Source organism: Triturus cristatus, chromosome 3_2 (assembly GCF_964204655.1).
Source record: "Triturus cristatus chromosome 3_2, aTriCri1.1, whole genome shotgun sequence".
Taxonomy (NCBI): domain Eukaryota; kingdom Metazoa; phylum Chordata; class Amphibia; order Caudata; family Salamandridae; genus Triturus; species Triturus cristatus.
The window spans coordinates 1,211,688,724-1,211,711,940 of record NC_140584.1 but is presented as its reverse complement, the minus strand read 5'-3'; the positions used below and the strand labels follow the sequence as shown (position 1 = coordinate 1,211,711,940).

General features: G+C 53.5%; 1 protein-coding gene across 1 annotated transcript in view; it reads right to left on the bottom strand.

The window, feature by feature from the left end:
* The window catches only part of LOC146859468 (unconventional myosin-X-like), an 869,852-nt gene that overhangs the window by 536,951 nt on the left and 309,684 nt on the right, over positions 1-23,217 (bottom strand). Inside the window, exons 4-5 of the mRNA XM_085650190.1 lie at positions 8,091-8,278; positions 7,518-7,652 (exon numbers count right to left, since the gene is read on the bottom strand). Of these exons, the coding sequence (XP_085506316.1) occupies positions 7,518-7,652; positions 8,091-8,278 (323 nt within the window). The remainder of the gene's footprint in view (positions 1-7,517; positions 7,653-8,090; positions 8,279-23,217) is intronic.

Sequence of the window (23,217 nt, the reverse complement as noted above, 5' to 3'; positions counted from 1 at the left end):
GGGACTTGCTTTTTGCATCACTCCTGAAAGTGCAAAGGAGGCTCTGGCCAGGGCAATATTCTGGTCAGAGGTCCTACCCTGGTCAGTGTGGCCAAACGGCTTAACCCCTAGAACGATCAATTAATCATTTAAGAAGTTAAACCACTCTGTAAAAAGATATATATATATATATATATCTTGCTTCCAAGGTCTTTGAGTGCCATCAGGAATATATTGCTCCAGCTCAGGAGAGGGGAGCTGTTCCATAGTGATGGGGAGGGGGGGAGCTGTTGCATGGTGATGGGGGGGGCTGTTCCATGGTGACGGGAGCGGGGGCGGCTGTTCCATAGTGATGAGGAGGGGAGAAGCTGTTGCATGGTGATGGGGGGCTGTTCCATGGTGACGGGGGCGGCTGTTCCATAGTGATGGGGAGAGGGGGATCTGTTCCATAGTGATGGTGAGAGGGGGAGCTGTTCCATAGTGATGGTGAGAGGGGGAGCTGTTCCATAGTGAGGGGGAGCTGTTCCATAGTGATGGTGAGAGGGGAACTGTCCCATAGTGATGGTGAGCGGGGGAGCTGTTCCATAGTGAGGGGGAGCTGTTCCATAGTGATGGGGAGAGGGGGAGCTGTTCCATAGTGAGGGGGAGCTGTTCCATAGTGATGGGGAGCTGTTCCATAGTGATGGTGAGAAGGGGAGCTGTTCCATAGTGAGGGAGAGCTGTTCCATAGTGATGGGGAGCTTTTCCGTGGTGATGGGGAGAGGGGGAGCTGTTCCATAGTGATGGTGAGAGGGGAACTGTTCCATAGTGATGATGAGAGGGGGAGCTGTTCCATAGTGATGGTGAGAGGGGGAGCTGTTCCTTAGTGAGGGGGAGCTGTTCCATAGTGATGGGGAGAGGGGGAGCTGTTCCATAGTGAGGGGGAGCTGTTCCATAGTGATGGGGAGCTGTTCCATAGTGATGGGGAGCTGTTCCATAGTGATGGGGAGAGGGGGAGCTGTTCCATGGTGATGGGGAGGGGGGGGATCTGTTCCATGGTGATGGGGAGGGGGGAGCTGTTCCATGGTGAGGGGGAGAGGGGGAGCTGTTCCATAGTGATGGGAAGCTGTTCCATAGTGATGGGGAGAGGGGGAGCTGTTCCATGGTGAGAGGGGGGAGCTGTTCCAAAGTGATGGTGAGAGGGGGGAGCTGTTCCATAGTGATGGAGAGCTGTTCCATAGTGATGGGGAGAGGGGGAGCTGTTCCATAGTGATGGGGAGCTGTTCCATAGTGATGGGGAGAGGGGGAGCTGTTCCATAGTGATGGGGAGAGGGGGAGCTGTTCCATGGTGATGGGGAGGGGGGATCTGTTCCATGGTGATGGGGAGGGGGGAGCTGTTCCATAGTGATGAGGAGAGGGGGAGCTGTTCCATAGTGAGGGGGAGAGGGGGAGCTGTTCCATAGTGAGGGGGAGAGGGGGAGCTGTTCCATAGTGATGGGAAGCTGTTCCATAGTGATGGGGAGAGGGGGAGCTGTTCCATGGGGAGAGGGGGGAGCTGTTCCATGGTGATGGGGAGAGGGGGAGCTGTTCCATGGTGATGGGGAGAGGGGGAGCTGTTCCAAAGTGATGGTGAGAGGGGGGAGCTGTTCCATAGTGATGGAGAGCTGTTCCATAGTGATGTGGAGAGGGGGAGCGGTTCCATAGTGAGGGGGAGCTGTTCCATAGTGATGGGGAGCTGTTCCATAGTGATGGGGAGCTGTTCCATAGTGATGGGGAGCTGTTCCATAGTGATGGGGAGAGGGGGAGCTGTTCCATGGGGAGAGGGGGGAGCTGTTTCATGGTGATGAGGAGAGGGGGAGCTGTTCCATGGGGATGGGGAGAGGGGGGAGCTGTTCCATGGGGATGGGGAGAGGGGGGAGCTGTTCCATGGGGAGAGGGGGGAGCTGTTCCATGGTGATGAGGGGAGGAGCTGTTGCATGGTGATGGGGGATGGGGGGGGCTGTTCCATTGATGGGGGGCTGTTCCATGGTGGCGGGGGCGGCTGTTCCATAGTGACAGGGTGCCCTTATCTTTTAGAGGCCACGAGGTCTTCATGCAAACAAACATGGTGGCTATATCCAAAAGTAGAAGGTGCGGCACAAAGGGGGGAGGGGCAAGTCAGTGACCTCATCGCATTGAAGTGGAAATTTGAGCAGAATACAATGGGCCTACCCCAAAAATTAGACCGACTGGCAGGTTTTGTTACCGGAAATGTAAACAGCTGGAGAGGAAATGGAGGAAGCCCTATTTGCAGGAGGATAAGGCGACCTACAAATTAGCGTTTAAGAACTTTCCTAAAATGATGAAGGAGGCGAGCACCGATGCCGTCGCCAAGCAAACAGACAATGCTCCAGGAGCAATGTTCCAGATAGTAAAATCTATCTTAAAGCCAGAAGCAGGAGAGCAGACCTTTGTAGCCCCCCGGGCATTAGGTGATAGTCTTTCAATATACTTTCAAGAGAAGGAGGGACATTGATGCCGAAGTGGTGAAGGTCACTGGTGATGTGTGATCGAGGGTGGTTGTGGGTGATCAGCCTATGAGGCTCGGCATCAAGCGAGGACGCTGCAGATCTCTCCATTGGATGCAGAATCCCCCATCTTAAGGCCGAGTCCGGATCCCCTCGCACCCGTGACCCCAGTATACCAACGAGGGCTGCATCATCTGTCAATGTTCACAATAACAGGTCATTCACTGTGGTTCCTGCAGCCCCGAAACAAGCTCCTGCACTCCCACTGCTGAAAGAGAAGCCCAAAGCAGGTCCTGTTCGCTTGAGCAGGTAGAGAGCCACAACCCTGCTTCCTGCAGGGGGGAAACTGCTGCAAACACTGGTCTACGTCAACTGAAACCAAAGGAACCCTGCACCCTATCGATGGGGTTTTTGCGAAGGCTTCAGCCAGGGCTTTAAGTGGGATGAAAAACTGGGGGGGGGGGGGGGGGTTCTCTCAAAGGGGCGTGGTCAATGTAATTAAGGGCGTGGCCAAAAAACACAAGCTAAAAATCTATTCTTAGCATAGTGTGCCGCCCACTTGTATTTTGTTATTTCTGTCATTGCAGCCAGATATATGATACAACAAGTAACATCATACCTACAAGAATTCTGGACTATTGGCTTTGTCAATGGTTGTTTGTTGCAGAAGATAAATAAGCAGCAACGGTGGCTGTTTGGATATAATATTGAAAAAGCTTCCACTTAAAGCCCTGGTGACACCACCACGATGTTGCTGCTCCTGAGTATCAACAAGAGAAGGGAAATCCTGAGGGAAACTGACTCTTTAAAGGATTCCTCTTCTCCTACAACACCCGCCTGGCATGACGTCATGTCGTAACTTCTCCACTAGTGAGAAGAGCAGCGGACATCGATGTGGCTGTGGTCACTGCAGTCCGGAAAAAACGGATCGCCTGTGCCAGGGCACAAGAGCTCCATAGAGAACCGTTTCGAGGGCTCCTTAAAAACTGCCGGTGCTCAGACCCGGTGAGACCCGGCCCACTTAAAGCCCTGGCTTCAGCATACAGTCAGCTCTTCCAGAGCTCCATGAACTTGTCAGAACTGACCTCGATCTCGGGATAGAAGCAGCAGTCCTGCTCATGGATCTATCGACGGCGATTAATACGGTGTCCCACGAGAGCCTCCTGGAGAGGTTGCGGCAAAGCTGGACTCGGCTAAAATCCTTCGCATTCGAAAGGACACTGGATGTTCATCTATCAGGTCAGAGGTCGAGCTGCAAGGGGATGAGTTATGGGGTAACCCAGGGGTCGGCTCTTCACCTTACTCTGTTCAAACTCGAGCTGGCTCCTTGGATAAGAGAACTGAGCCCTGGGGTCGTAATATTGTGTCCTATGCGGATGACGCACAGTTGATGCTAGCTTTTCAACAAGTAGATGACATGGTTGTGGAAATTTGCAGGAATGCTTATCAATGGTTGCAAACTGGATGCACGGGGACGTACTCGAAGTGAACGCTGTGGAAGGCCAGGATTCTGGTCTTTGGCTATACCTCCCCGCGGGATCTTATAAGAATCTGGGCCAATGAGCTTGGGAAACCCCCGAGTCCTACCCCCGTTTCCTAAATCCTTGCGGTGAAAATTGATAAGGGCTCATCGTTTAAAGCACACATGCGTGCCATTATGGCCACTTGTATTTCAGTAACTTTGGTCACTAAAAATATACATTTAGCCTCGTTCCTGCTCATACGTGGAAAGACACTGCTCATGCCCTTGTGAAGCCCAGTTTAGATTATGCAAATCTTCTACACTTAGAGGTGCCCAAAAGACTGGTAAATAGGCTCCGGCGTGCGCAGAACGCGGCCGAGCGCCTGACCCTGAACACATCCTACACTCAGTCGATGCATGGGCCTGAAGAAACAGCTCTGCTGCCAATAAAGCAGCGAGTCAGATGTGAGGCTCATAGGATCCCGGATGGAGCAGTGCACAGAGCGGACGTCATATCCACAGGAAGGATTCAGAAAACGTGCCCCATGTTGGGTACATCGCTCTTCCAATCAGGGCCTTCTACGTATTCCCAAGACCCACAAAGCTAGGTTAGAGCGAGACCCTCTCCTCTCTGGGGGGCCAGCTGAGGGATGCAATTCTGAGACAGCTGCGTGATGTGGACTTGGAATCTGTTTTAATGGTGGTCCGAAGGCCTCCTTCTGTAGAAGGTTTAGCCGTGGACCCTCACAAGATGAGCGGACGCTTCCTACAAACGGATTTCCATCCTTTCATTGACGGGTAATGATCTTGGTGGGCACGGGGTTAAGTGAAGGGGGAGTGACCCGGTGGCCCTGGGTCTTTCAGCCCTATCCTGGGTCGCCTTGATGGGGTTACAGATGAGGGCTTCACCTGGAGGCGGCAGGTGACAGATTCCCCGGCAGGGACGGTGCGTTATGAGGTGCCCTGGTGTTGTGCCTTTGTACCAAATTGTACATCCATCCATGACTCAGGCAGATGTGAAAGACGCACCACTGGATGCTGACGACATTACTTGCCCAAGAACGTGATTGCTGCGATGACAGACACCCACCGCAGCCTTTGCACGTGAGAACCTAGAGCACTGACCTGGAAGGAGAGGAGTTCTACACCCAAGATGGCGGCTCATGGAAAAGGAAGCAAGGCCAGTCTGCTCGGGAAAAGCACAGCTGGGCGCCCCACAGGATGAAAAGGACCAGAGGGGAGCAAACAGGAAGTAGCAAAGATAAAAACAAAAGACCCCAGAGGACAGGCACTGCCCATGAGAAGCAGACTGCGAAGGAAACTGGGGAGAGGCACCTCAGAGCAGCGTGTGGTTCATGTACGCGAGCAGTGCCGCCAACGCACATACAACGAGTGACGTCTGGTAGGTACAGGGCTTTAAAGTGGGCCGGGTCTCACCGGTGCTGAGCACCGGCAGCTTTTTACAGGAGGCCTCGAAACGGGTCTCTATCGGCACAGGTGATCCGTTTTTTAGGTCTCGCCTGGCGAACGCAGCGCGTAGCGCTGCTGTCGCCAGCGAGATCTATTGTTGCTGACTTGCCTCGTAAGCGGGACAGGAGATGGGCACGCGCAGGCTTTTGGCGGATTGGAGCCTGTGTACGCGCTTACAGCCACGCGTCGTGCACATCTCCTGTCCCCCTTCCCTCGCAAACCAGCATGCAGTTTCACTTTCGCTTTTTTTTTTTTTTTTTTTTAAACTCCGCTCCGCTCAGGAAACAAACCACTGGACGAATGGAGAATCCCCACTCACCCAGTCTGCGGGGGGAATCCTCCTGAACGGCGACTGGCCGCTCTTCACCCGGGCCCCCTCCTGTGACCCAGGACTTCTGCTCCCGCACTTCCTCTCTGGCGCCGGGGCTCTCTCTTCACCACGGGAGCCCCGGAAGGGGACAGGCGCGGTCTTCACCGGCTGCACGCACCGCCACTGGGCACGCGAAAGTGACCGGTACCGCGCATGCCCTACAGACCAAATGTTAGCACCTGGTCAGCCAGCCAGTTCCCTCCTGCGTGGCACCCACCGAACCGGAGAGTAGACAGCTGAGAAAGTGTTCATGCCTAGCAGTAGCTTCACAGCCAATTAGCGTTTAGAAGTTCCACGCACGCACCGGGATTGGCTGAGATGCCGAGAAAGCTCCAATCATAGATCGTTTTACATACTACAACTCTCTCACACTCAAGGGGCGTACAGAATATGTCCAACAATCGGATTTGCTTTCATGCAACCCGGAAACACAGAATATTACGAACCTATATATTTCTTAAAAATATCAACAAGCAATAGGTCTTGCATTATTAAAGTTTGAGCTATTGGCATTGCTAAATAATGCAACACCAATAGCTCAAACTTTAATAACGCGAGACCTATTGCATTACAAATGCTTGTTTTAAGACTGCAGTGACAGAGGCACGTCGATGTCCACTGCTCACTTCTCACTAGTGGAGAAGTTACTGCATGACGTCATGCCAAGTGAGCGCTGTAGGGGAAGGGAAATCTTTTAAAGAGTCCTATTCCCTCTGGATTTCCCTTCTCTTTTTGAAACTCAGGAGCAGCATTATTGTCGTGGAGTCACCAGGGCTTTAAGTGGAAGCTTTTTCAAAATTATACACAGGCCATAGTTGCTGCTTATTTATCTTATGCAACTGACCACCATTGACAAAGCCAATAGTCCTGACTTCTTGTAGGTATGATGTTACTTGTTGTATCATATCTGATGCAATGACAGAAACAGCAAAATACAAGTTGTGCGGCACACTACGCTGCGCACAGATTTTTAGTTTAAGTGTTTTAAGCCACGCCCTTAATTACATTGGCCACGCCCCTTTGATAGACCACCCCCACAGTTTTTTCATCCCACTTAAAGCCCTGGGTAGGTAGGTCAGTGTGAGCAAGATTCACCCTCCGCTCCGTCACTCACTTTGTTACTTCTGCCTTATTACTAATAGTCTGGTATTTATACAGCACGAGCCCCAAAGAGCTTTACTAGAATGTTCTTAACCCCTTCCATGCTGCGCAAATTCCGCCGCTGTGCTGACGGTTTCTTGCGCGGGCGTGGTCATGACGGAACGGTTCCGTCATGAGCACAGCTCAACCGTGGCTCATGACGGAACCGTTCCGTCATGAGCACCGAAGGGGTTAAATTGAGAATTATTACCACTCACCTGAATTTGACCCTCATTTGATCGAGCTCAGAAGCATGAAAGACTGAGTCGGTCTACCAGGATACAGACTCGGAAACTGTAGTTCCTACTCGGCTCTCACAAACGCACAACTCCCCGAGCTATCCTCCACAGACTCATTGTTAGAATGCACCCCCCCCCCTGCCCCCACCCCGCCCCCAGGCCCCCACCCCGCCCCCAGGCCCTCTAGTCCCACTCTGCAGGATTTCATGAGATGGGACTGACCTTACAGCTTCCATCAACACATTCCCTCCTTCCCAGGAACACTCACGCCTGGGGTAGGGTGAGTGCGAACCTAGTTTAATACATTTTCATTAAACAGAAGTCAACAGAATGGCTCAGTCAGAGACCGGTTTGAGAGTCTCCCCCCATACCTGCTTTCCAAGATGGCCTCCTCCACGTGCGTGCCCTTCTCGCACGCGGGCGCCCCTGTCGAGTTCTGGCTCATGGAGGACAGGAACCGTAGTAAGAGCTTCGTGCTCTCCGTCTTCCCAGCTCCGCTCTCCCCGCTGTGGAGGAAGGAAAGAGAAGGCGAGTGAAGACCACGCAAGAGACAACCGCTGGGAGAGAGCTGCGCGGAGCATGCGCACGGATGCCCTGGCACACTGTACAGTGAGTGAGCGCCACATGGGCATGGAGGCCCTGGCACACTGTACAGTGAGTGAGCTGCACATGGGCATGGAGGCCCTGGCACACTGTACAGTGAGTGAGCTGCACATACACTTTGATGGCACTCATCTGATCAGGCCTAATTTGCTGGCAGGGCCTGGCCCAGGTGCTACTCACCTGAAAAGGATGCACTGGTTGGCACTGCCTGGCCCTGAAGGCGCTGCCTGGCCCAGGTGCCACTCAGCTGATCAGGACGTACTGGCTGCAGGGCACTGCCCTGGTGGCACTGAACTCATCAAGACGCACTGTATGTGGGGCCTGGCCCAGGTGGCACTCACCTGATCAGGACGCACTGGCTGTCATGCCTCTTCCACAGGCAGCGATAACATTCATTGGCGATGGCGAATATGTGCGGGGGCAGATCCCCCAGGTGGTGCCGGCTGTAGAGCTCCACCGTCGACTCCTCGTAGAGCCCAGAGATGGCTTTGTAGGGGTTCACGGAGGCCAGGATGGAGCCGATGTTTGTCTGAAGGAAGAGACAGAGAGAACCATGTGAAGCACAGGTGGCGAGGAAAGGGAGAGAAGAGAGAGGCAGGAGAGGACGAGAGAGAAATTGAAGGGGAGAGAAGAGGGAGAGGAGAGAGGGAAGAGAAAGGGAGAAGAGGAAGGGGAGAGAAGAGGAGGGGAGGCGAGGGAAGCACACGTGGCAGAAGTGGAGAAGGAGAGAAGAGGAAGAAAGGAAGGGAAGGGCGCGAAGAGGGAGAAAGGGCGGCGAGAGAGAGAAGAGGAGGGAGAAGAGGAAAAACAAGGGGAACAGATTAGAGGAAGAGAGAAGAGGAGAGGATGAGAGGAGAGGAGAGAAGAGAGAAGAGGGTGGGAGAGAAGAGAGAGAAGTGGAAGAGAGGGGGAGGGAGAGTAGTGGAAGGGAGAAGTTAAAGGGAGGGAAGAGAAGAGAGGAAAAGAGGGAGGAAGAGAGGAGAGAAGATGAAGGGAGGTGACCTATAAACATATCAGTCACCCCTATGGCAGGCCTTATCAATCCTGAAGGCAGGGTGCTGGATTTTATGTGAAAGGGTGACCCTGTATGAGCAGAGCCCCTCTGCAGCCTTCGGAACCTATTTTCCGGGGTGGTTTGTGATGCAGCCAACCATATATATTTAAGTGCAGTATAATCTCGTGGTAAATGCTCACTTTAAAACGGCTGCTTAGAAATATGCTGTGTTTGGTGTCAAACACCTTGGAATCATACCTCCCCGCCAGTGACTGGCAGGGAGGTATGATTCCACCTTTTTAGAGGGACTAAAGGTGAAACACTGGTACACCCGGTACCAGCTTTTGCGACCTGGGCATCACAAAATGGACGCTGCCAGCCACAGACACGAGTCTGCCGTCCTGCTGCTGAGCCAAGCTCGAGCAGAGGAAGGCCTGACAATAGGTTTCCTGTCACAGGGAGTTGTGACCACCTCCCAGACAGGCTTTAGTGTATTGGGGCTGGGTGGGTGCACTCTGAGAGTGTTTGAAGTCTGCATTGGGGGCACATTTGGTGTCCCTGTGCATAGTCCAGCTCAAACCGGTTGCAGAAGCCATTTCCTCCTGCTCTGGTGCAAAACTGGACAAAGCACACAGGTGTAGCCACCCCTCTGTCCTGACCCTCACATAGGTGGGTACCCAGAGTTTGTCACACCCCTCCCTTGGGTATAAACTAGGAACCCCGGACTACAGGACTTTAGATATTACCTGGACTAAACTCTGCTTGCAGAAACCAAGTACTTTGACGATCTACACTTCGCTGGACGACAGAAGAATCTCCCTTGGAGTAAAGGAGTTACTCCCCTGCAGCAGCAGGCACCTTAACGCATCTGACTGGTTTGCATCTCCCGAGCTCCTGAGGACTCCGAAGATTTCTGCAACACAGGAGGTAGGTTCCCGAGCATCTTTGAGGTCGATCTGCTCTCTCAGAAATCCGGAGACCTGTATCTCTTGTGGGGTCCGTGCAACCCAAACCCCTGTGCACCATGTGCTTTTGCAGCCGCATAGGATTTTTGGCAATCCCTGAGGCTGTGCTTTGTACTATGTGTAGTCCCAACCCCGAGCAGTATTTCCACCAAAGATTTCTGGCCTCCACTCCACGAGTGGTCCATTGGCTGGTACTTCATGATTCAACTCGAGGTGCCTTTGCGATCCCTGGTCCGTTGGCCTGTGGGTCCTAGCAAGGGTCACTTTGAATTTCCATGTGCTTTTCTAGTTGCTCCAGACGTGCCCTGACTTCCCATAGCTTGGAGTGTTCCCAGGACCTTGCTGGTCCTCACCGTAACTTGTTTCCTCTGCCCGTCTGGGTTGCCTTTGCCAGGGCTTGTTGGTGTTCAATCCAGACACTGACCCCTCAGCACTCAACATCCTTCGTGGGACAGCTCACCTCCAGACCTCGTCGACATCTCCTGGTCCCCGTGGCTTTAGAGTCAAGCATCCTATCTTCACACCTGAAGCACCCAACATCGGTGGGCCTTCGTCTACCGAGCCCCTGGTCACCCTGAAGTGACCCAGACTCTGTCCCCTCTGCTTTCAGGGTCTTCTCACCTCAGATCCAGGCTTGGATTCCACCGGACACTTCATCTTCCCAGCAGCAGCACTTCTTCTCATTACGCCATTGAAAACGATGGTGGTTTCCTTCACCACTTGCCCCCTATGCACCCGGCTCCTCTGGGATAGGTAACACGGGACCTCAGTACTCACAAGGGTGCTGGCCTTAGAACCTTCTATGTTCCAAAGGGTTTGCTTGAAGTCCTCTCCGAAGTGTCCTTAAACTGTAATTTTTCAACTGTGACTTTCCCATAGAGTTGTACGGAGCTCGCGGCTGTGTTCTCACACTGCACCCGTCCTCCGTGGGCTCCCTGTGTCACTCCTTTTGGTGGTTCTTTGGGGTCCCAGCGATTCTACGTGCTCGAGGCACTGTGTCTAGTGAAGTCGTTGTTATACCATTTTTTTTGTATATGGTTCGGTCTCCCCCTGGAGCCCGCTGTGTATTGTGCCATTTACTGTCATTCTATTGATTAAGTATTGTGTGCCTTGTGCTCTAATCTCATAAAGAGGTTAGTAGAGAGTGTCTAGGAATAAATACATATGTTTTATATAGCACTTGTGTAGTTCTTCTTTCATTTGGTCATTCAGGAGGTTCTGATCTGGTAAAACAAGCTGCTTTACATTCCTTCGAGACTTAGCCTGAAGGCTGCTCTCCATAGCTACCACCAGGATAGCTTTCTATAAAGGTTGTCTTTGACCTAATTACCATAAAGGGTGTTAAGACTGGTACGAGGTGTCCACTTTAATTAGTGGACAACATATACCAGGCCAACTTCTCGCACTCCTCGTTGGGGGCTCAAAGATGAGCAGAGGCATGCCTGTAGCCAGAAGTGTAGTATTAGGAGGGCGTGGCCCTAAGCTACAATCACACATCGAAGCTGTGCTCGATCTGCGCATTCATTCCCAAATACTGGTTGTTCTAGTAAGTACGGGCTCCCAATATCAGTGAACAAGAATAACAAGGACAGAGCATTGAAAGGTGAGTGCATGTATAGGAAGTAGAGATTTACTATTCCTCACTCCACATAAACATACCTTGATGGTATATATACACACTGTGTAGGTACATATATGTGGAGTAAGGTATAGAAAATCTATACAAACTTACCTGCCGATATTTTGGATACGCTATTCTATCTTCAGCGCTCTGTGCCATTGATATTCTGGTTTTGATATTCTGGTGCACACCATGAGATTCTGTTTATAGGAAGATCTGGATTTTTTTAAGGCGCACAGTCCAGGGCCATTGGAAGTGGCCCAATGGTGCTCTGCCAGTGCAGCGGAGGTCATGTAAGCAGCACCGATGCAGTGCAATACATGTCCTTTCAGCCGCATCGGCACCACTGCAGAGCGCAGCATCTCCGATGCTAGACTCCACATCGCAGCCCGCAGAATCCTTGGAACCGCCGCTGTGCGACGCTTGTGATGCAGGCCTTTGAACTGCAAGCACCTCATCGACAGCAATCTCAACAACGATGCAGGACTCCGTATCACAGCTCAGCAGCTCACTCAGTACTGCCGTTACGCTACACACTCGTGATGCAGGCCTTTGAACTGCAAGCACCTCATCGACAGCAATCTCAACAACGATGCAGGACTCTGTATCACAGCTCAGCGGCTCACTCAGTACCGCTGCTGTGCGATGCATCTTCGACGTGGGATCTTACAATGCTCTGCAAACCAGGATTTAAGGTACTTTGCTCCACGGGGCTAACTGGGTCCCCATGTCTGGTCCGCACCCCATTGCGCTTGCCCTGAACTTGTGACTTAGTCCTGGTCCAGCGCGACCGAATAAAAACATTTTGTACTTTTAGGCACTGTTTTTACCTAACTATTCAAAATTCCATACTTGTGGTTCTAATAATTAGATTTCAGTTGTTTTGGTGTCAAATAATTTATTAAATGTTGCTCTATTTTTCTAAATTATTGTGGGATTTTCCATGTCTTGTGTTTTCACTTCATTACTGTTTGAAGTGCTGCATATTATATACTTTACACATTGCCTCATAGTTAAGCCGAACTGCTTTGCTCAAAGCAGCCAGAGGAATGAACAGAGGTTTAACGGGGATTTGCTGTTGTGTGCGGACCCTCCCCCTCAACCAGTAATCAAATTGTCAACAAAAGGCGTGAAGGGAGTTCAGCCGATGCCCACTGGCCTCTCCGCTGTGACGGTGAACTAGTGTGGGTGCCGCCCGTCATATCAGCTCCTCACTAACACCGTGGCGTCCCACAGGGTTCATCAAATCCCCTCTATTATTGAACATCTGCCCGACTCCCTTACCAAACCTGGTTACATCATTGAAACCCACCCTTTACAAGTATGTAGATGATACCCAAAGCATTACAAAAAAATTGATGGTCTGGAAGACCTGTGCAATTTAAAACTTGACTGCCTTCGGGAAATAAACTCATGAATAATAACCTTCTAGAGCTCCACACAGCACCAAAGACGGAGCTTATGACCTGCGGAAAATGACAAAAAACACCAGCCGACTGCCAACATGAGCCCCCTCCAACAATATCAAGAGAAGTCAGAAACCTGGGGGTAACCATGGACTCAGACCTAGATTTTAACGTAAAACAGAGCGCCTTCTACACAATGAAAACCCTACGTTACATCCTCCCATACTTTGGATACCAACAGGAACTGCAAGCCATCCTCACACTCGTAATCTCAGAGCTGGACTATGCCAACAGACTATACCTTGGCACACCCACATCCATAATACACGAAATGCAACACTTCCAAAATATGACTCAAAGATGTCTTCGCTGCCTTCATCCAAGAGAACGCATGACTCCAGCCCTGCACCCACTCCACTGGCGACCTATAGTTAAGAGGTCCGTGTTCAAGGCACTATGCATCGTTCACAGAACCCCCAAGGAGTAGAGCTGCTACACTTACAAGTGGACCCCTCTCCCACGGGCAGAGATGATGGAGCCCCCCTTCCATGGGCAGAGTTGATGGACCCCCTTCACACTGGCAAAGGTGATGGAACCCCTTCACACTGGCAAAGGTGATGGAACCCTCTGCCATGGGCAGAGATGATGGAGCCCCCTCCCGCAGGCAGAGAGGATGGAGCCCCCTCCCACTGGTACAGATGATGGACCCCCCCTTCCACTGGCAGAGATGATGGACCCCCCTCCCCCACACACAGGCAGAGATGATGGACCCCCCTCCCCCACACACAGGCAGAGATGATGGACCCCCCTCCCCCACACACAGGCAGAGATGATGGAGCCCCCTCCCACAGACCGAGATGATGGACCCCTCTCCTACGGGTAGAGATGATGGACCCCCTTCACACTGGCAAAGATGATGGACCCCCCTCCCACGGGCAGAGAGATGGAGCCCCCTCCCACAGGCAGAGATGATTGACCCCTCTCACACAGGCAGAGATGATGGAGCCCCCCTTCCATGGGTAGAGATGATGGACCCCCTTCACACTGGCAGAGGTGATGGACCCCCTTCACACTGGCAGAGGTGATGGAACCCCTTCACACTGGCAGAGGTGATGGAACCCCTTCACACTGGCAGAGGTGATGGAACCCCTTCACACTGGCAGAGGTGATGGAACCCCTTCACACTGGCAGAGGTGATGGAACCCCTTCACACTGGCAGATTTGATGGAACCCCTTCACACTGGCAGAGATGATGGAGCCCCCTCCCACAGGCAGAGATGATGGAGCCCCCTCCCACAGGCAGAGATGATGGAGCCCCCTCCCACAGGCAGAGATGATGGACCCCCTTCACACAGGCAGAGATGATGGAGCTCCCTCCCACAGGCAGAGATGATGGACCCCTCTCCCATGGGCAGAGATGGAGCCCCCTCCCTCAGGCAGACAATGGAGACCCCTCCCACTGGTACAGATGGACCCCCTTCACACTGGCAGAGATGATGGACCCCCCTCCCACAGGCAGAGATGACTGACCCCCTCCCACAGGCAGAGATGACTGACCCCCTCCCACGGGCAGAGATGACAGAGCCCCCCTCCCACGGGCAGAGATGACAGAGCCCCCCTCCCACGGGCAGAGATGACAGAGCCCCCCTCCCACGGGCAGAGATGACAGAGCCCCCCTCCCACGGGCAGAGATGACAGAGCCCCCCTCCCACAGACAGAGATGATTGACCCCCCTCTCACAGGCAGAGATGATGGACCCCCTCCCCCACAGGCAGAGATGCTGGAGCCCTCCCCCCACGGGCAGAGATGCTGGAGCCCTCCCCCCACGGGCAGAGATGCTGGAGCCCTCCCCCCACGGGCAGAGATGATGGAGCGCCCTCCCACAGACCGAGATGACGGAGCCCCTTCTCATGGGCAGAGATGATGGAGCCCCCTCCCACGGGCAGAGATGACGGAGCCGCCTTTCACGGGCAGAGGTGACTGAGCCTCCTCCCACAGGCAGAGGTGACGGAGCCGCCTTCCACGGGCAGAGGTGACGGAGCCGCCTCCCACGGGCAGAGGTGACGGAGCCGCCTCCCACGGGCAGAGGTGACAGAGCCGCCTCCCACGGGCAGAGGTGACAGAGCCGCCTCCCACGGGCAGAGGTGACGGAGCCGCCTCCCACGGGCAGAGATGACGGACCCCTCCTCCCACAGGCAGAGATGATGGACCCCTGTTGTGTTTCGGGCCCTGCTGGTATGGTGCGGGGCCCCGGGGACAGTGAAGGTGGGTCTTAGGACCGGCGCGCAATTAAGGAGACGGAGCCAGATTTGGTGATCTCACTGGCCCCGCGGTCGCAGCCCAAGGGAGCTTACGCACACGCATAACCAGTATTTATTTTACAGTCAAGATCACATGGCCTTTACGTTGCCGTCATTGCCTGTGGCGTCACCGGCGCAACATTACATTCCTCCCCAACAACATCAAAGCAAAATAGTGTTGCCAACAAAACTGTAAAGTCTGCTCTTAGCCTAGTGCCACCTCCCAGGCCAAAGTTCAGACCCCGCACTAGCACCCAATAAACAAAAATGAAACAGTCTTACGTTAGGTAGTCTCTCAGCCGACAGAATGGCTCAGGATTGCCTCTCAGGCTGTATTGCGACAGGCCACGGCTCTGGGAGTCCCCACCCTCGCTGTTCGGCAGGTTGGTTGGCGCCACGGCCCTTGGAGAGCGGCTGGCATCGCTCACCGCGGATTCATTGGCTCGGTGGTGCGGAGCGATCATCGGGGTCTCAAACCCTCCGGCTTCTTCAAAACCCGAACCCGTCTCAGCTCCACTTGACCTGGACCCCTCCACTGGGCATGTGTTGGGACAGGCTTCCCCTTGGCTGGACAACTGTCCCGGTCTTTCAGGGTGATATTTCTTGAAGTGTGACACATTCCGCGTTATTCTTTCTCTCCCTCGAGTGGCTACGACACGGGTCCCCTGGACGTGCACCACTGCCCATGGTTCTTTCAAAAGTTAGGCGAAACTTTCCACTGGTGACTCGGTTTTTGAGCAGCACTATGTCCCCGCTTCGGATGTCAGGCACCGTGGATCTTTGCCGGTGGCTGACATGTGCGTGTGTTTTCCGTCGCTGGGCATCTATTAGGCTGTCCTTAGGGGTCTCTGGCTGCCACTCCGAGAGATGAGGGATTGAGTCGGTGATTACTCGCCCCATCAACAGGTGAGCTGGGGCTATGCCGGTTGTGGTGTGTGGCATTTGGCGATAGCTCCTGAGAAACGTGAATATAGCCCTTTCTAAGGACTGGGGCCCGGTCATGCGCAATTCTGATCACTTTGTTGAGTGTTCGCATAAATCTTTCAGCCTCCCCGTTTGCCTGGGGCCACCGAGGGGTGATTTTCCGATGGTGAATGCCAAGGGCCTGTAGGTATGATGCAAATTCTTGACTTTGGGACGGAGACCCATTGTCCGTTCTCAGTTCCTGCATGATGCCATGGGCCGCCATGATTTTCTCGATCATTGGTATGACCTCCGTGGCACTTAATACTGACACTATTTCCACTTCAGGATATTTGGAGTGGTCATCAATGGCCACTAAGGCGTGGCGACCATCCGGCAGGCTGCCAAAATCAAGGCTCACCCGAGACCACGGGGTTCTCGGTCGGGGTTCCACGATGATCGGAGCGGGTCTGGGTACCTCCCCAGTTACTTGACACGCCATGTAGGCTCGGACTGTGGCTTTCACAAGGTCATCCATCAACAGGAACCACACCTTAGTGCGGAGCCGCGACTTTGTTTTGACCATTCCCTGATGCCCAACGTGCGCAAGGTCCACCACCCTTTGGGTCAGGGATGTCGGAATCACCAACCTGTGTCCCCTCAACAAGTACCCTCTATTGTCTTCAGAGAGCTCGTCTCGGACGTGATACAAGCTGTACATCACTCTTTGTGCCATGGCTGTTGGACTTTTCCATTCTTCCTTGGCTCTGTGCCAGCTGTTGTTCTGGATGGCTGCCTTGGCGCGCTGTAGACATTCATCTTGGGTCGTTGCCTCCCGCAGTCGTTCCATGGAAATGGGTATAGGGCATGATCTAGCGGTGACACACCTGACATACTCCTCGGTGTCTGCTGCATCTCCCATTTCCTTCACCGTGGCCTTCCGAGGATGGCGGGACAGGTAGTCCGTGGGGTTTTTAGACCCTGGCTGATACTCTACTTTGCAGTTGTAGTTCTGGAGCTGCAGTATCCACTTTTCAATCCGTGGTGGTGGTTTGGTCGAGGTTCCTGAGAACAGGGCCACCAGCGGCTTGTGCTCTGTCGCGACTACGAACGGCTTCCCGTAGATGTACAAATGGAAGTGGTGGCACCCCCAGTGAATAGCGATAGCTTCCTTCTCTATTTGTGAATACCTTTGTTCAGTTTCGGTGAGGGACCTGCTGGCGAATGCTACGGGGGCCCACTCTTCCTGAGGGTTCTTTCTTTGGAGGAGGACTGCTCCTAACCCTACAGGGCCAGCATCCACTGCTACTAGTGTCAGCTTCGTGGGGTCAAAAAACACCAGGGTGGTCGCTTCTGAGAGGGCCTCTTTGACTTTCTCAAAGGCCTGAGCTTGTTCAGGGCCCCACTCCCAGGTGATGGATTCCTTGGTCAGCTCCCTCAGTGGTGACGTCAAATTAGCCATGTCTGGGATAAATCTCCCGCAGTAATTGACCATCCCCAGGAAGCTGCGGACTTCTGTGATGTTGGTGCGAGCGGCGGCTTCTTTAACGTCCCGAACCTTCTCTGGGTCTGGGTTGACCCCTTCGGTGGAGAAAGTGTAGCCAAAGAATTGTAGCTTTTGGCATAAGAACTCGCACTTTTCTCGGTGAAGGGTGAGGCCAGCTTCCCGCAACCGGCGTAGCACTTGAAGACGTTCATTGTGTTCTTGGGTGGTTTTAGCGTGTATCATGTCATCGCTGACATTAATGACACCGGGAATGTCCGCGATCAACTCCTGTATCACGTTTTGAAATACCTCCGCGGCGCTGGACACTCCAAAACTCAGCCTTGTGTACCTCCTGAGTCCCACATGTGTTGAAAGCGTGGTGATGTTGCGGGAGGCCTCGTCCAGTACCAGTTGATGATATCCGGACCTCAGGTCCAGTTTTGAAAACCAGCGGGCTCCCGCGATTTCCCCAATGAGGTCGTCTATCGTGGGAGTGATGTGACGTTCCCACTTGATCGCGACATTGGGGTGTCGCATGTCGACACAGATTCTCACCGCGCCCGGCTGTTTGGGCTTTTGCGCGACGACGATCGGGGATACCCACAGAGTGGGACCAGACACCTTCTCAATTATTCCTGCTGCCTCCAGCTTCTTGAGCTCCTCTTCGACCAGTGGCCGCAGGTGGAACACTATTCGCCGGTGTCTTAGGGCAACAGGCTGGACCGTTGGATCGATGTGAAGGTGAATTTCTTTCCCCCTGAACTTCCCAATTCCTTGAAAGACTTCTGCGAATTCTGCAAGGAGGTGTTGGAGTGACTCTTGGTGTACTCCGAAGGCAAATGTTACGACTCCCAGGTCCTCAGCCGCTCGGCACCCCAGAAGCATCCCCTGGCCGTCCTCGGTGACATAGACATTAGTTGTGATGGACTTTGAGCCATGTGTGACGGTAGTCCGGAACCGTCCCCGTATCCTCAGAGGAGCATCTTGCCCGTAAGCGAATACGGTGATGGTCGATGGGTGGAGAGCTGGTCGTGGATCCATGGTGCTCTGTAGGGTTGAGTCCATGATGTTGATGGTGGCCCCTGTGTCTACTACTGCGGTGACCTCCTGGGATCCTACCCTGATACTGCATTGGGGTAGGCGTCTTGACTTTCTGGTGGCGGTGCCGATCATATGGATTTTGTGCACCACTCTCTCTTCCTCCTCATCATCATCGTCCATATCACTGGGCTCTGGTTCCTCTTCTTTGAGTGTGTTCGCTACCTGGCGAGGCTTGCGGTACTTCTTTGACCGGCACACTTTTTCGAAGTGGTTAAACCGCCCACATCCCGAGCATATTTTGCCCTTCGCGGGGCACTCGGCCGCCATGTGCGGTGGTCCTCCACAGTATCCGCATGACTTGGTTTTTCCGGGAGAGGGTGTTCCTGGTCCTTTCCTGCTCCACCTCTGCGGAGGTTTGGTTGTTACCGCGTTTACTGGTTCCGATTTTACTGGTGTTTGGAGAGCCGCCTCCATGTGCGCCGGCCGCGCTCTCGACAATTCTTTAGTCCGCCCTAGGGTCAGTATCTCCCCTAGGGGCTTGCCAGATTCTTCTAGTATGCGCTCTCGCAGCTTGGCCGACGCACATCCTTGGATTATCTGTCCCCTAATTTCTTCGGTTTCGTCGCGAAACCCACAGGTCGTCACTAGGTTCTTTAGTCATGCGTGATACGTGTCTAGCGATTCCTCCGGAAGTTGGCGCGCTTGCCGGAAGATGAACCTTTCATAGTCCTGATTGGCCATTGGCTCAAAGTGTTCGTTGAGGGCGTTTATTAGCGTATGGTGGCTCTTTGGGGTGGCCTCAGCTAGCGTTTTGATAATATTATGTATGTCTTTGCCTCCCAAGTGGATCAGCATTGCCCGCTTCTGGTCCTTATGGACCTTGGTGGCCTCAAAGAAGATACGCAGGAGGTCCACCCAGTCCTTCCATCTGGCTGCTAGCGACGATGGCGACCCCTCCACTGTGAACGGCTCAATTGGTGGTATAGTGACCATTTCCTATCATGTCTTGTCGCCCGGGTCCCTCCTGACCCCTCTGGCCTTGTTGCGCTGGGCACGAGCGTGCAGCTCCGGTGCCCGTGGACTGGCCTTCCCTTGGTGGCTTCCGCTTTTCACCCGCTTCAGCTGGGGCTCTTGCCTGGTATAATGTCCCTTGACCCTCCTGTTGCTTGCTGGGCCCTCCTTGGTGCTGTGTGCTGCTGCACTAAGGGGGTGTTTGCCTGCATAGGATCGTGGGCTTGCTTTAGTGATTTTCTTACGTGTGCGTGTGCCTGCTTCTCTTTTCTACCCCACACCACCAAGCAGAGGTACTCACAGGCAGTTGCAGGCAGGAGGCCGAAAAGCCTACCACGTGATCCCCTCTCCGAGAGGCCCGAGGCGATCAGCTGCACCGTCGGCAGCAAGGCCTGGACCATGTGGGCTGAGGTGCTGTGCTCCAGACGTTCCCAGTCTCCCACAGGGCATAAATCACTCAGGGAACTCGCGCGGACGGCAGTGGGTGTGTCGCGCTGTACGCCGATGGGGCCCCCGATTAGCATCACGCACTGGGGCACAAGCGCCGCGAGCGGAGGACAGCGCTCGCGGCCGCCACGCCAGCGCACGAGTCCACGAGGGCGCTGTGAGAAGTTGGCCTGATATGTAGTGCTCACTATTCTAGTGATCACTGTGTATCATTCCAAACGACCCTTATTGATGATTGGTTGTAAGTCAACCTTTTAGACCAGCTATCCTAGTAGCGTGGATACGAGCAGTCTTAGGCTAAACTCTAGAGGGCGTGTTAAGCCAGCTGTTTACCATCACATATACCCCTTGAACACCAAGTGAAAGGACACCACACAAGTTGTTATGAAAATAAAGGATATTTATTTATAACAAGACTACCCTGGCTCTTTATGAGTCAGGGAGCTAAGCACACTACAAAACTCTTAGGAAAATACTTCAGTTGCACAATTTACACAAATGCCCGAGGGGCACGAGAAACCATCTACACTAACAGTGAAATGCGAATGGTTAGAGTCTGGAGGTACTGATTCCGGAGTGTTCCGATCAGTGGGACTAAACGAAAAAGGAACTGGACACTTGTAGAGCGAACCTGCGATGGAGCACCGAGATGCTCGAGTTACCTAGCCCGGAGGCTGCGGCGGCGTGAAGTTCGGCAAGATGTCGGGAGTCCTCGTGTAGTCTCAGGAGCCTGAAAGAAGAAGTTGCTGGCAGGCGACCAGTGACGATGTTCAGAGCGATCCAAGCCTGGATCGGTGGTGAAGGAAACCTGAAAGCAGAGGGGACTCAGCTCTCAACCGCTAGCCAGCGATCGTGTGGGTACCAGGGGGGTACCGGCTGAAGTCACCTCGACCAGGCGAGCTGTCCCACGAAGGTGTCTGCTGTCGATGATGCTGGGCCCAGGAAGGGGCAGCAGATCTTGGCAGTGGCAACCCAAGCGGGGGAGTCAAGATGGCGTCGGGAGTGGACCAGGAGGGTCCGTGGTACTCCTCTGTTGAAGGGGAGCAAGAGCCAGTCTGGAGCAACCAGACCGGTGATGCAAATAAGCTTGGAGCGTCGTGAAGAGGGCCACAAGCCGGTCGGCAAGTGGTCGGACAACGCTGGGAACAGCAAGAAGCGGAAGGGCCCCCACGCAGATCTCGTGGATGCTGGGGAGACAGACTTCGATGCTGGAGCTGCTCGGGGTTTTAGGGCTTCTCAAACCCTAGGTGCACTCACTCGAGGGTCCCTCGGTGGGCGTGCTAGATAAGCGTCGTGCAGGTTCTGAAGATAGCCGGTCCCGCAGGTCTCGTCACACCTACGACTCTCAGCTGGGCTGATGAGGTAGGTAAAAGGTCAGAGATGGCAGGGAACTCGGGTCTCGTCGAGCTGGGCAGTCTTGATCCGTAGGAGACGTACAGCAAACCGCAAGCGCTTAGGTGGTGCCTGCTGGTGCAGGGTGGCTACTCCTTAGCCACAAGGGAGAGTCTTCAGAAATAGTCAAGAGTTCCTTTCGTGGAAAGTGGTTCGTGATTCGGAGTTATCCGATTATCTGATTATCCAATTTGGGAAGGGGACTCGCTCCTACCTTTATTCTAAGAAAAGGGGCTGGCCCGTGACTAGGTTCTACCTATGGGTGGAGCCAGGAGGGGGGTGGTTACACCCCTATCCTTTGTCCGGCTTCGCGCCAGCTCAGGGGCTGGTGTGCCCCCGCAACTGGTTTGAGCCGGGCTATGCACAGTGAGCACCGGGGTGCCACTTGCAATCACCTTCCTTTCAGCCCTGCCTACCTGGGATACACAAACCCCGTCTGGGATGGTGCTAACACCGCCCTCGACAGGAAACCCTTTGTCCAAGCTCCCCTTGCTGGAAGGTCCCCCAGCAGCAGGAGGTCAGACTTGTGTCTGGTGGCAGCATCCATTTTGTGATGCTGAGGCTTGAGTCAACTTTAACCGGGGTTCAAGGTTACTTCCATGTCGTGTCCCTCTAAAAGGGGGGAATGCTAACCCCGTCGCCAGGACTGGCGAGGGGTTCGTATTCCCATTCGTATGACACCTTACTCGACATGTGTAGGTGATGTGATGCCAAAGTTAGCAAATAACCGCAAGGATTATAATGCATTAAAAGTAGTTGGCCCGCGTCACCATGGAACGGCTATTAGGACTTGGTTCCGCAAGCCGTCGACGGGCTCAGCTCGCGCCAGAGCACCGTCCCACATGATTCCCGGCACTCTGCCTTCAGGATTGATAAGGCCTGCTATAGGAGTGACTGATAGGAATCCATGTGTCCATTTTAGGGTTTAGGTGTAGGAATACTACACCTACAGTAACGGGTGATTACACCACGTGGCCCCAGCTGTCGTGCAGCCAGTTGTGTCAGATTTGGGCGGCCATTCCAGGGGTGGCATAATACATGCTTCAGCCCCTGGTAGGCCCTGGGTACACCGATGCCCTGGATACCTGTGGTATGCTGAGACAGGGACCGACAAGGCGGCCCAGTTCCAATTAGTGGATGCACCTAATGTACATGTGTGTTAATTTCGAGAGAGAACAGCTAGGCTGTGGGTCTGATTGGCAGGCCCACAGCCGGAGAAAGTCGTAAACCAATGAAGCAAAAGCAAAAAATCTGGGTGATCATAGGATTGCAGACCCTACTCTCCTACATGACCCCCCCCCAAACTTTGGGACAATAAGCTAACCTTGACCAGGTGAGTCTTCTTGCTCTAAGTGGAAATACCTGGAGAGCCCATCTGCATTGCCATGATCAGTGCCAGGTCTATGCTCCACTGTGAAGTCCATCCCCTGTAGGGAAATGGACCACCTAAGTAGTTTGGGGTTTTCACCCTTCATTTGATTTAGCCACAAGAGGGGCTTATGGTCGGTCTGAATCTTGAAGTGAGTGCCAAACAAGTATGGCCTCAACTTCTTCAGGGCCCAAACCACAGCAAAGGCCTCCCTCTCAATAGCTGACCAATTCTTCTCTCTGGGGGTCAGCCTCCTGCTAATAAAAGCTATGGGCTGGTCATGACCATCAAAATTCAGTTGCGATAGAACAGCTCCCACACCCAGCTCCGAAGCGTCTGTTTGGACAATGAATGGTTTGGAGTAGTCTGGACTCTTTAGGATAGGTGCTGTGCACATGGCCTGCTTTAGGTCATCGAATGCCTTCTGACAGCTTGCTGTCCACTGAACTTTCTTTGGCATCTTTCTACTTGTCAGGTCGTTTAGCGGGGTCACAATGGATCCATAATTTCTGACAAATTTCCGGTAATAACCA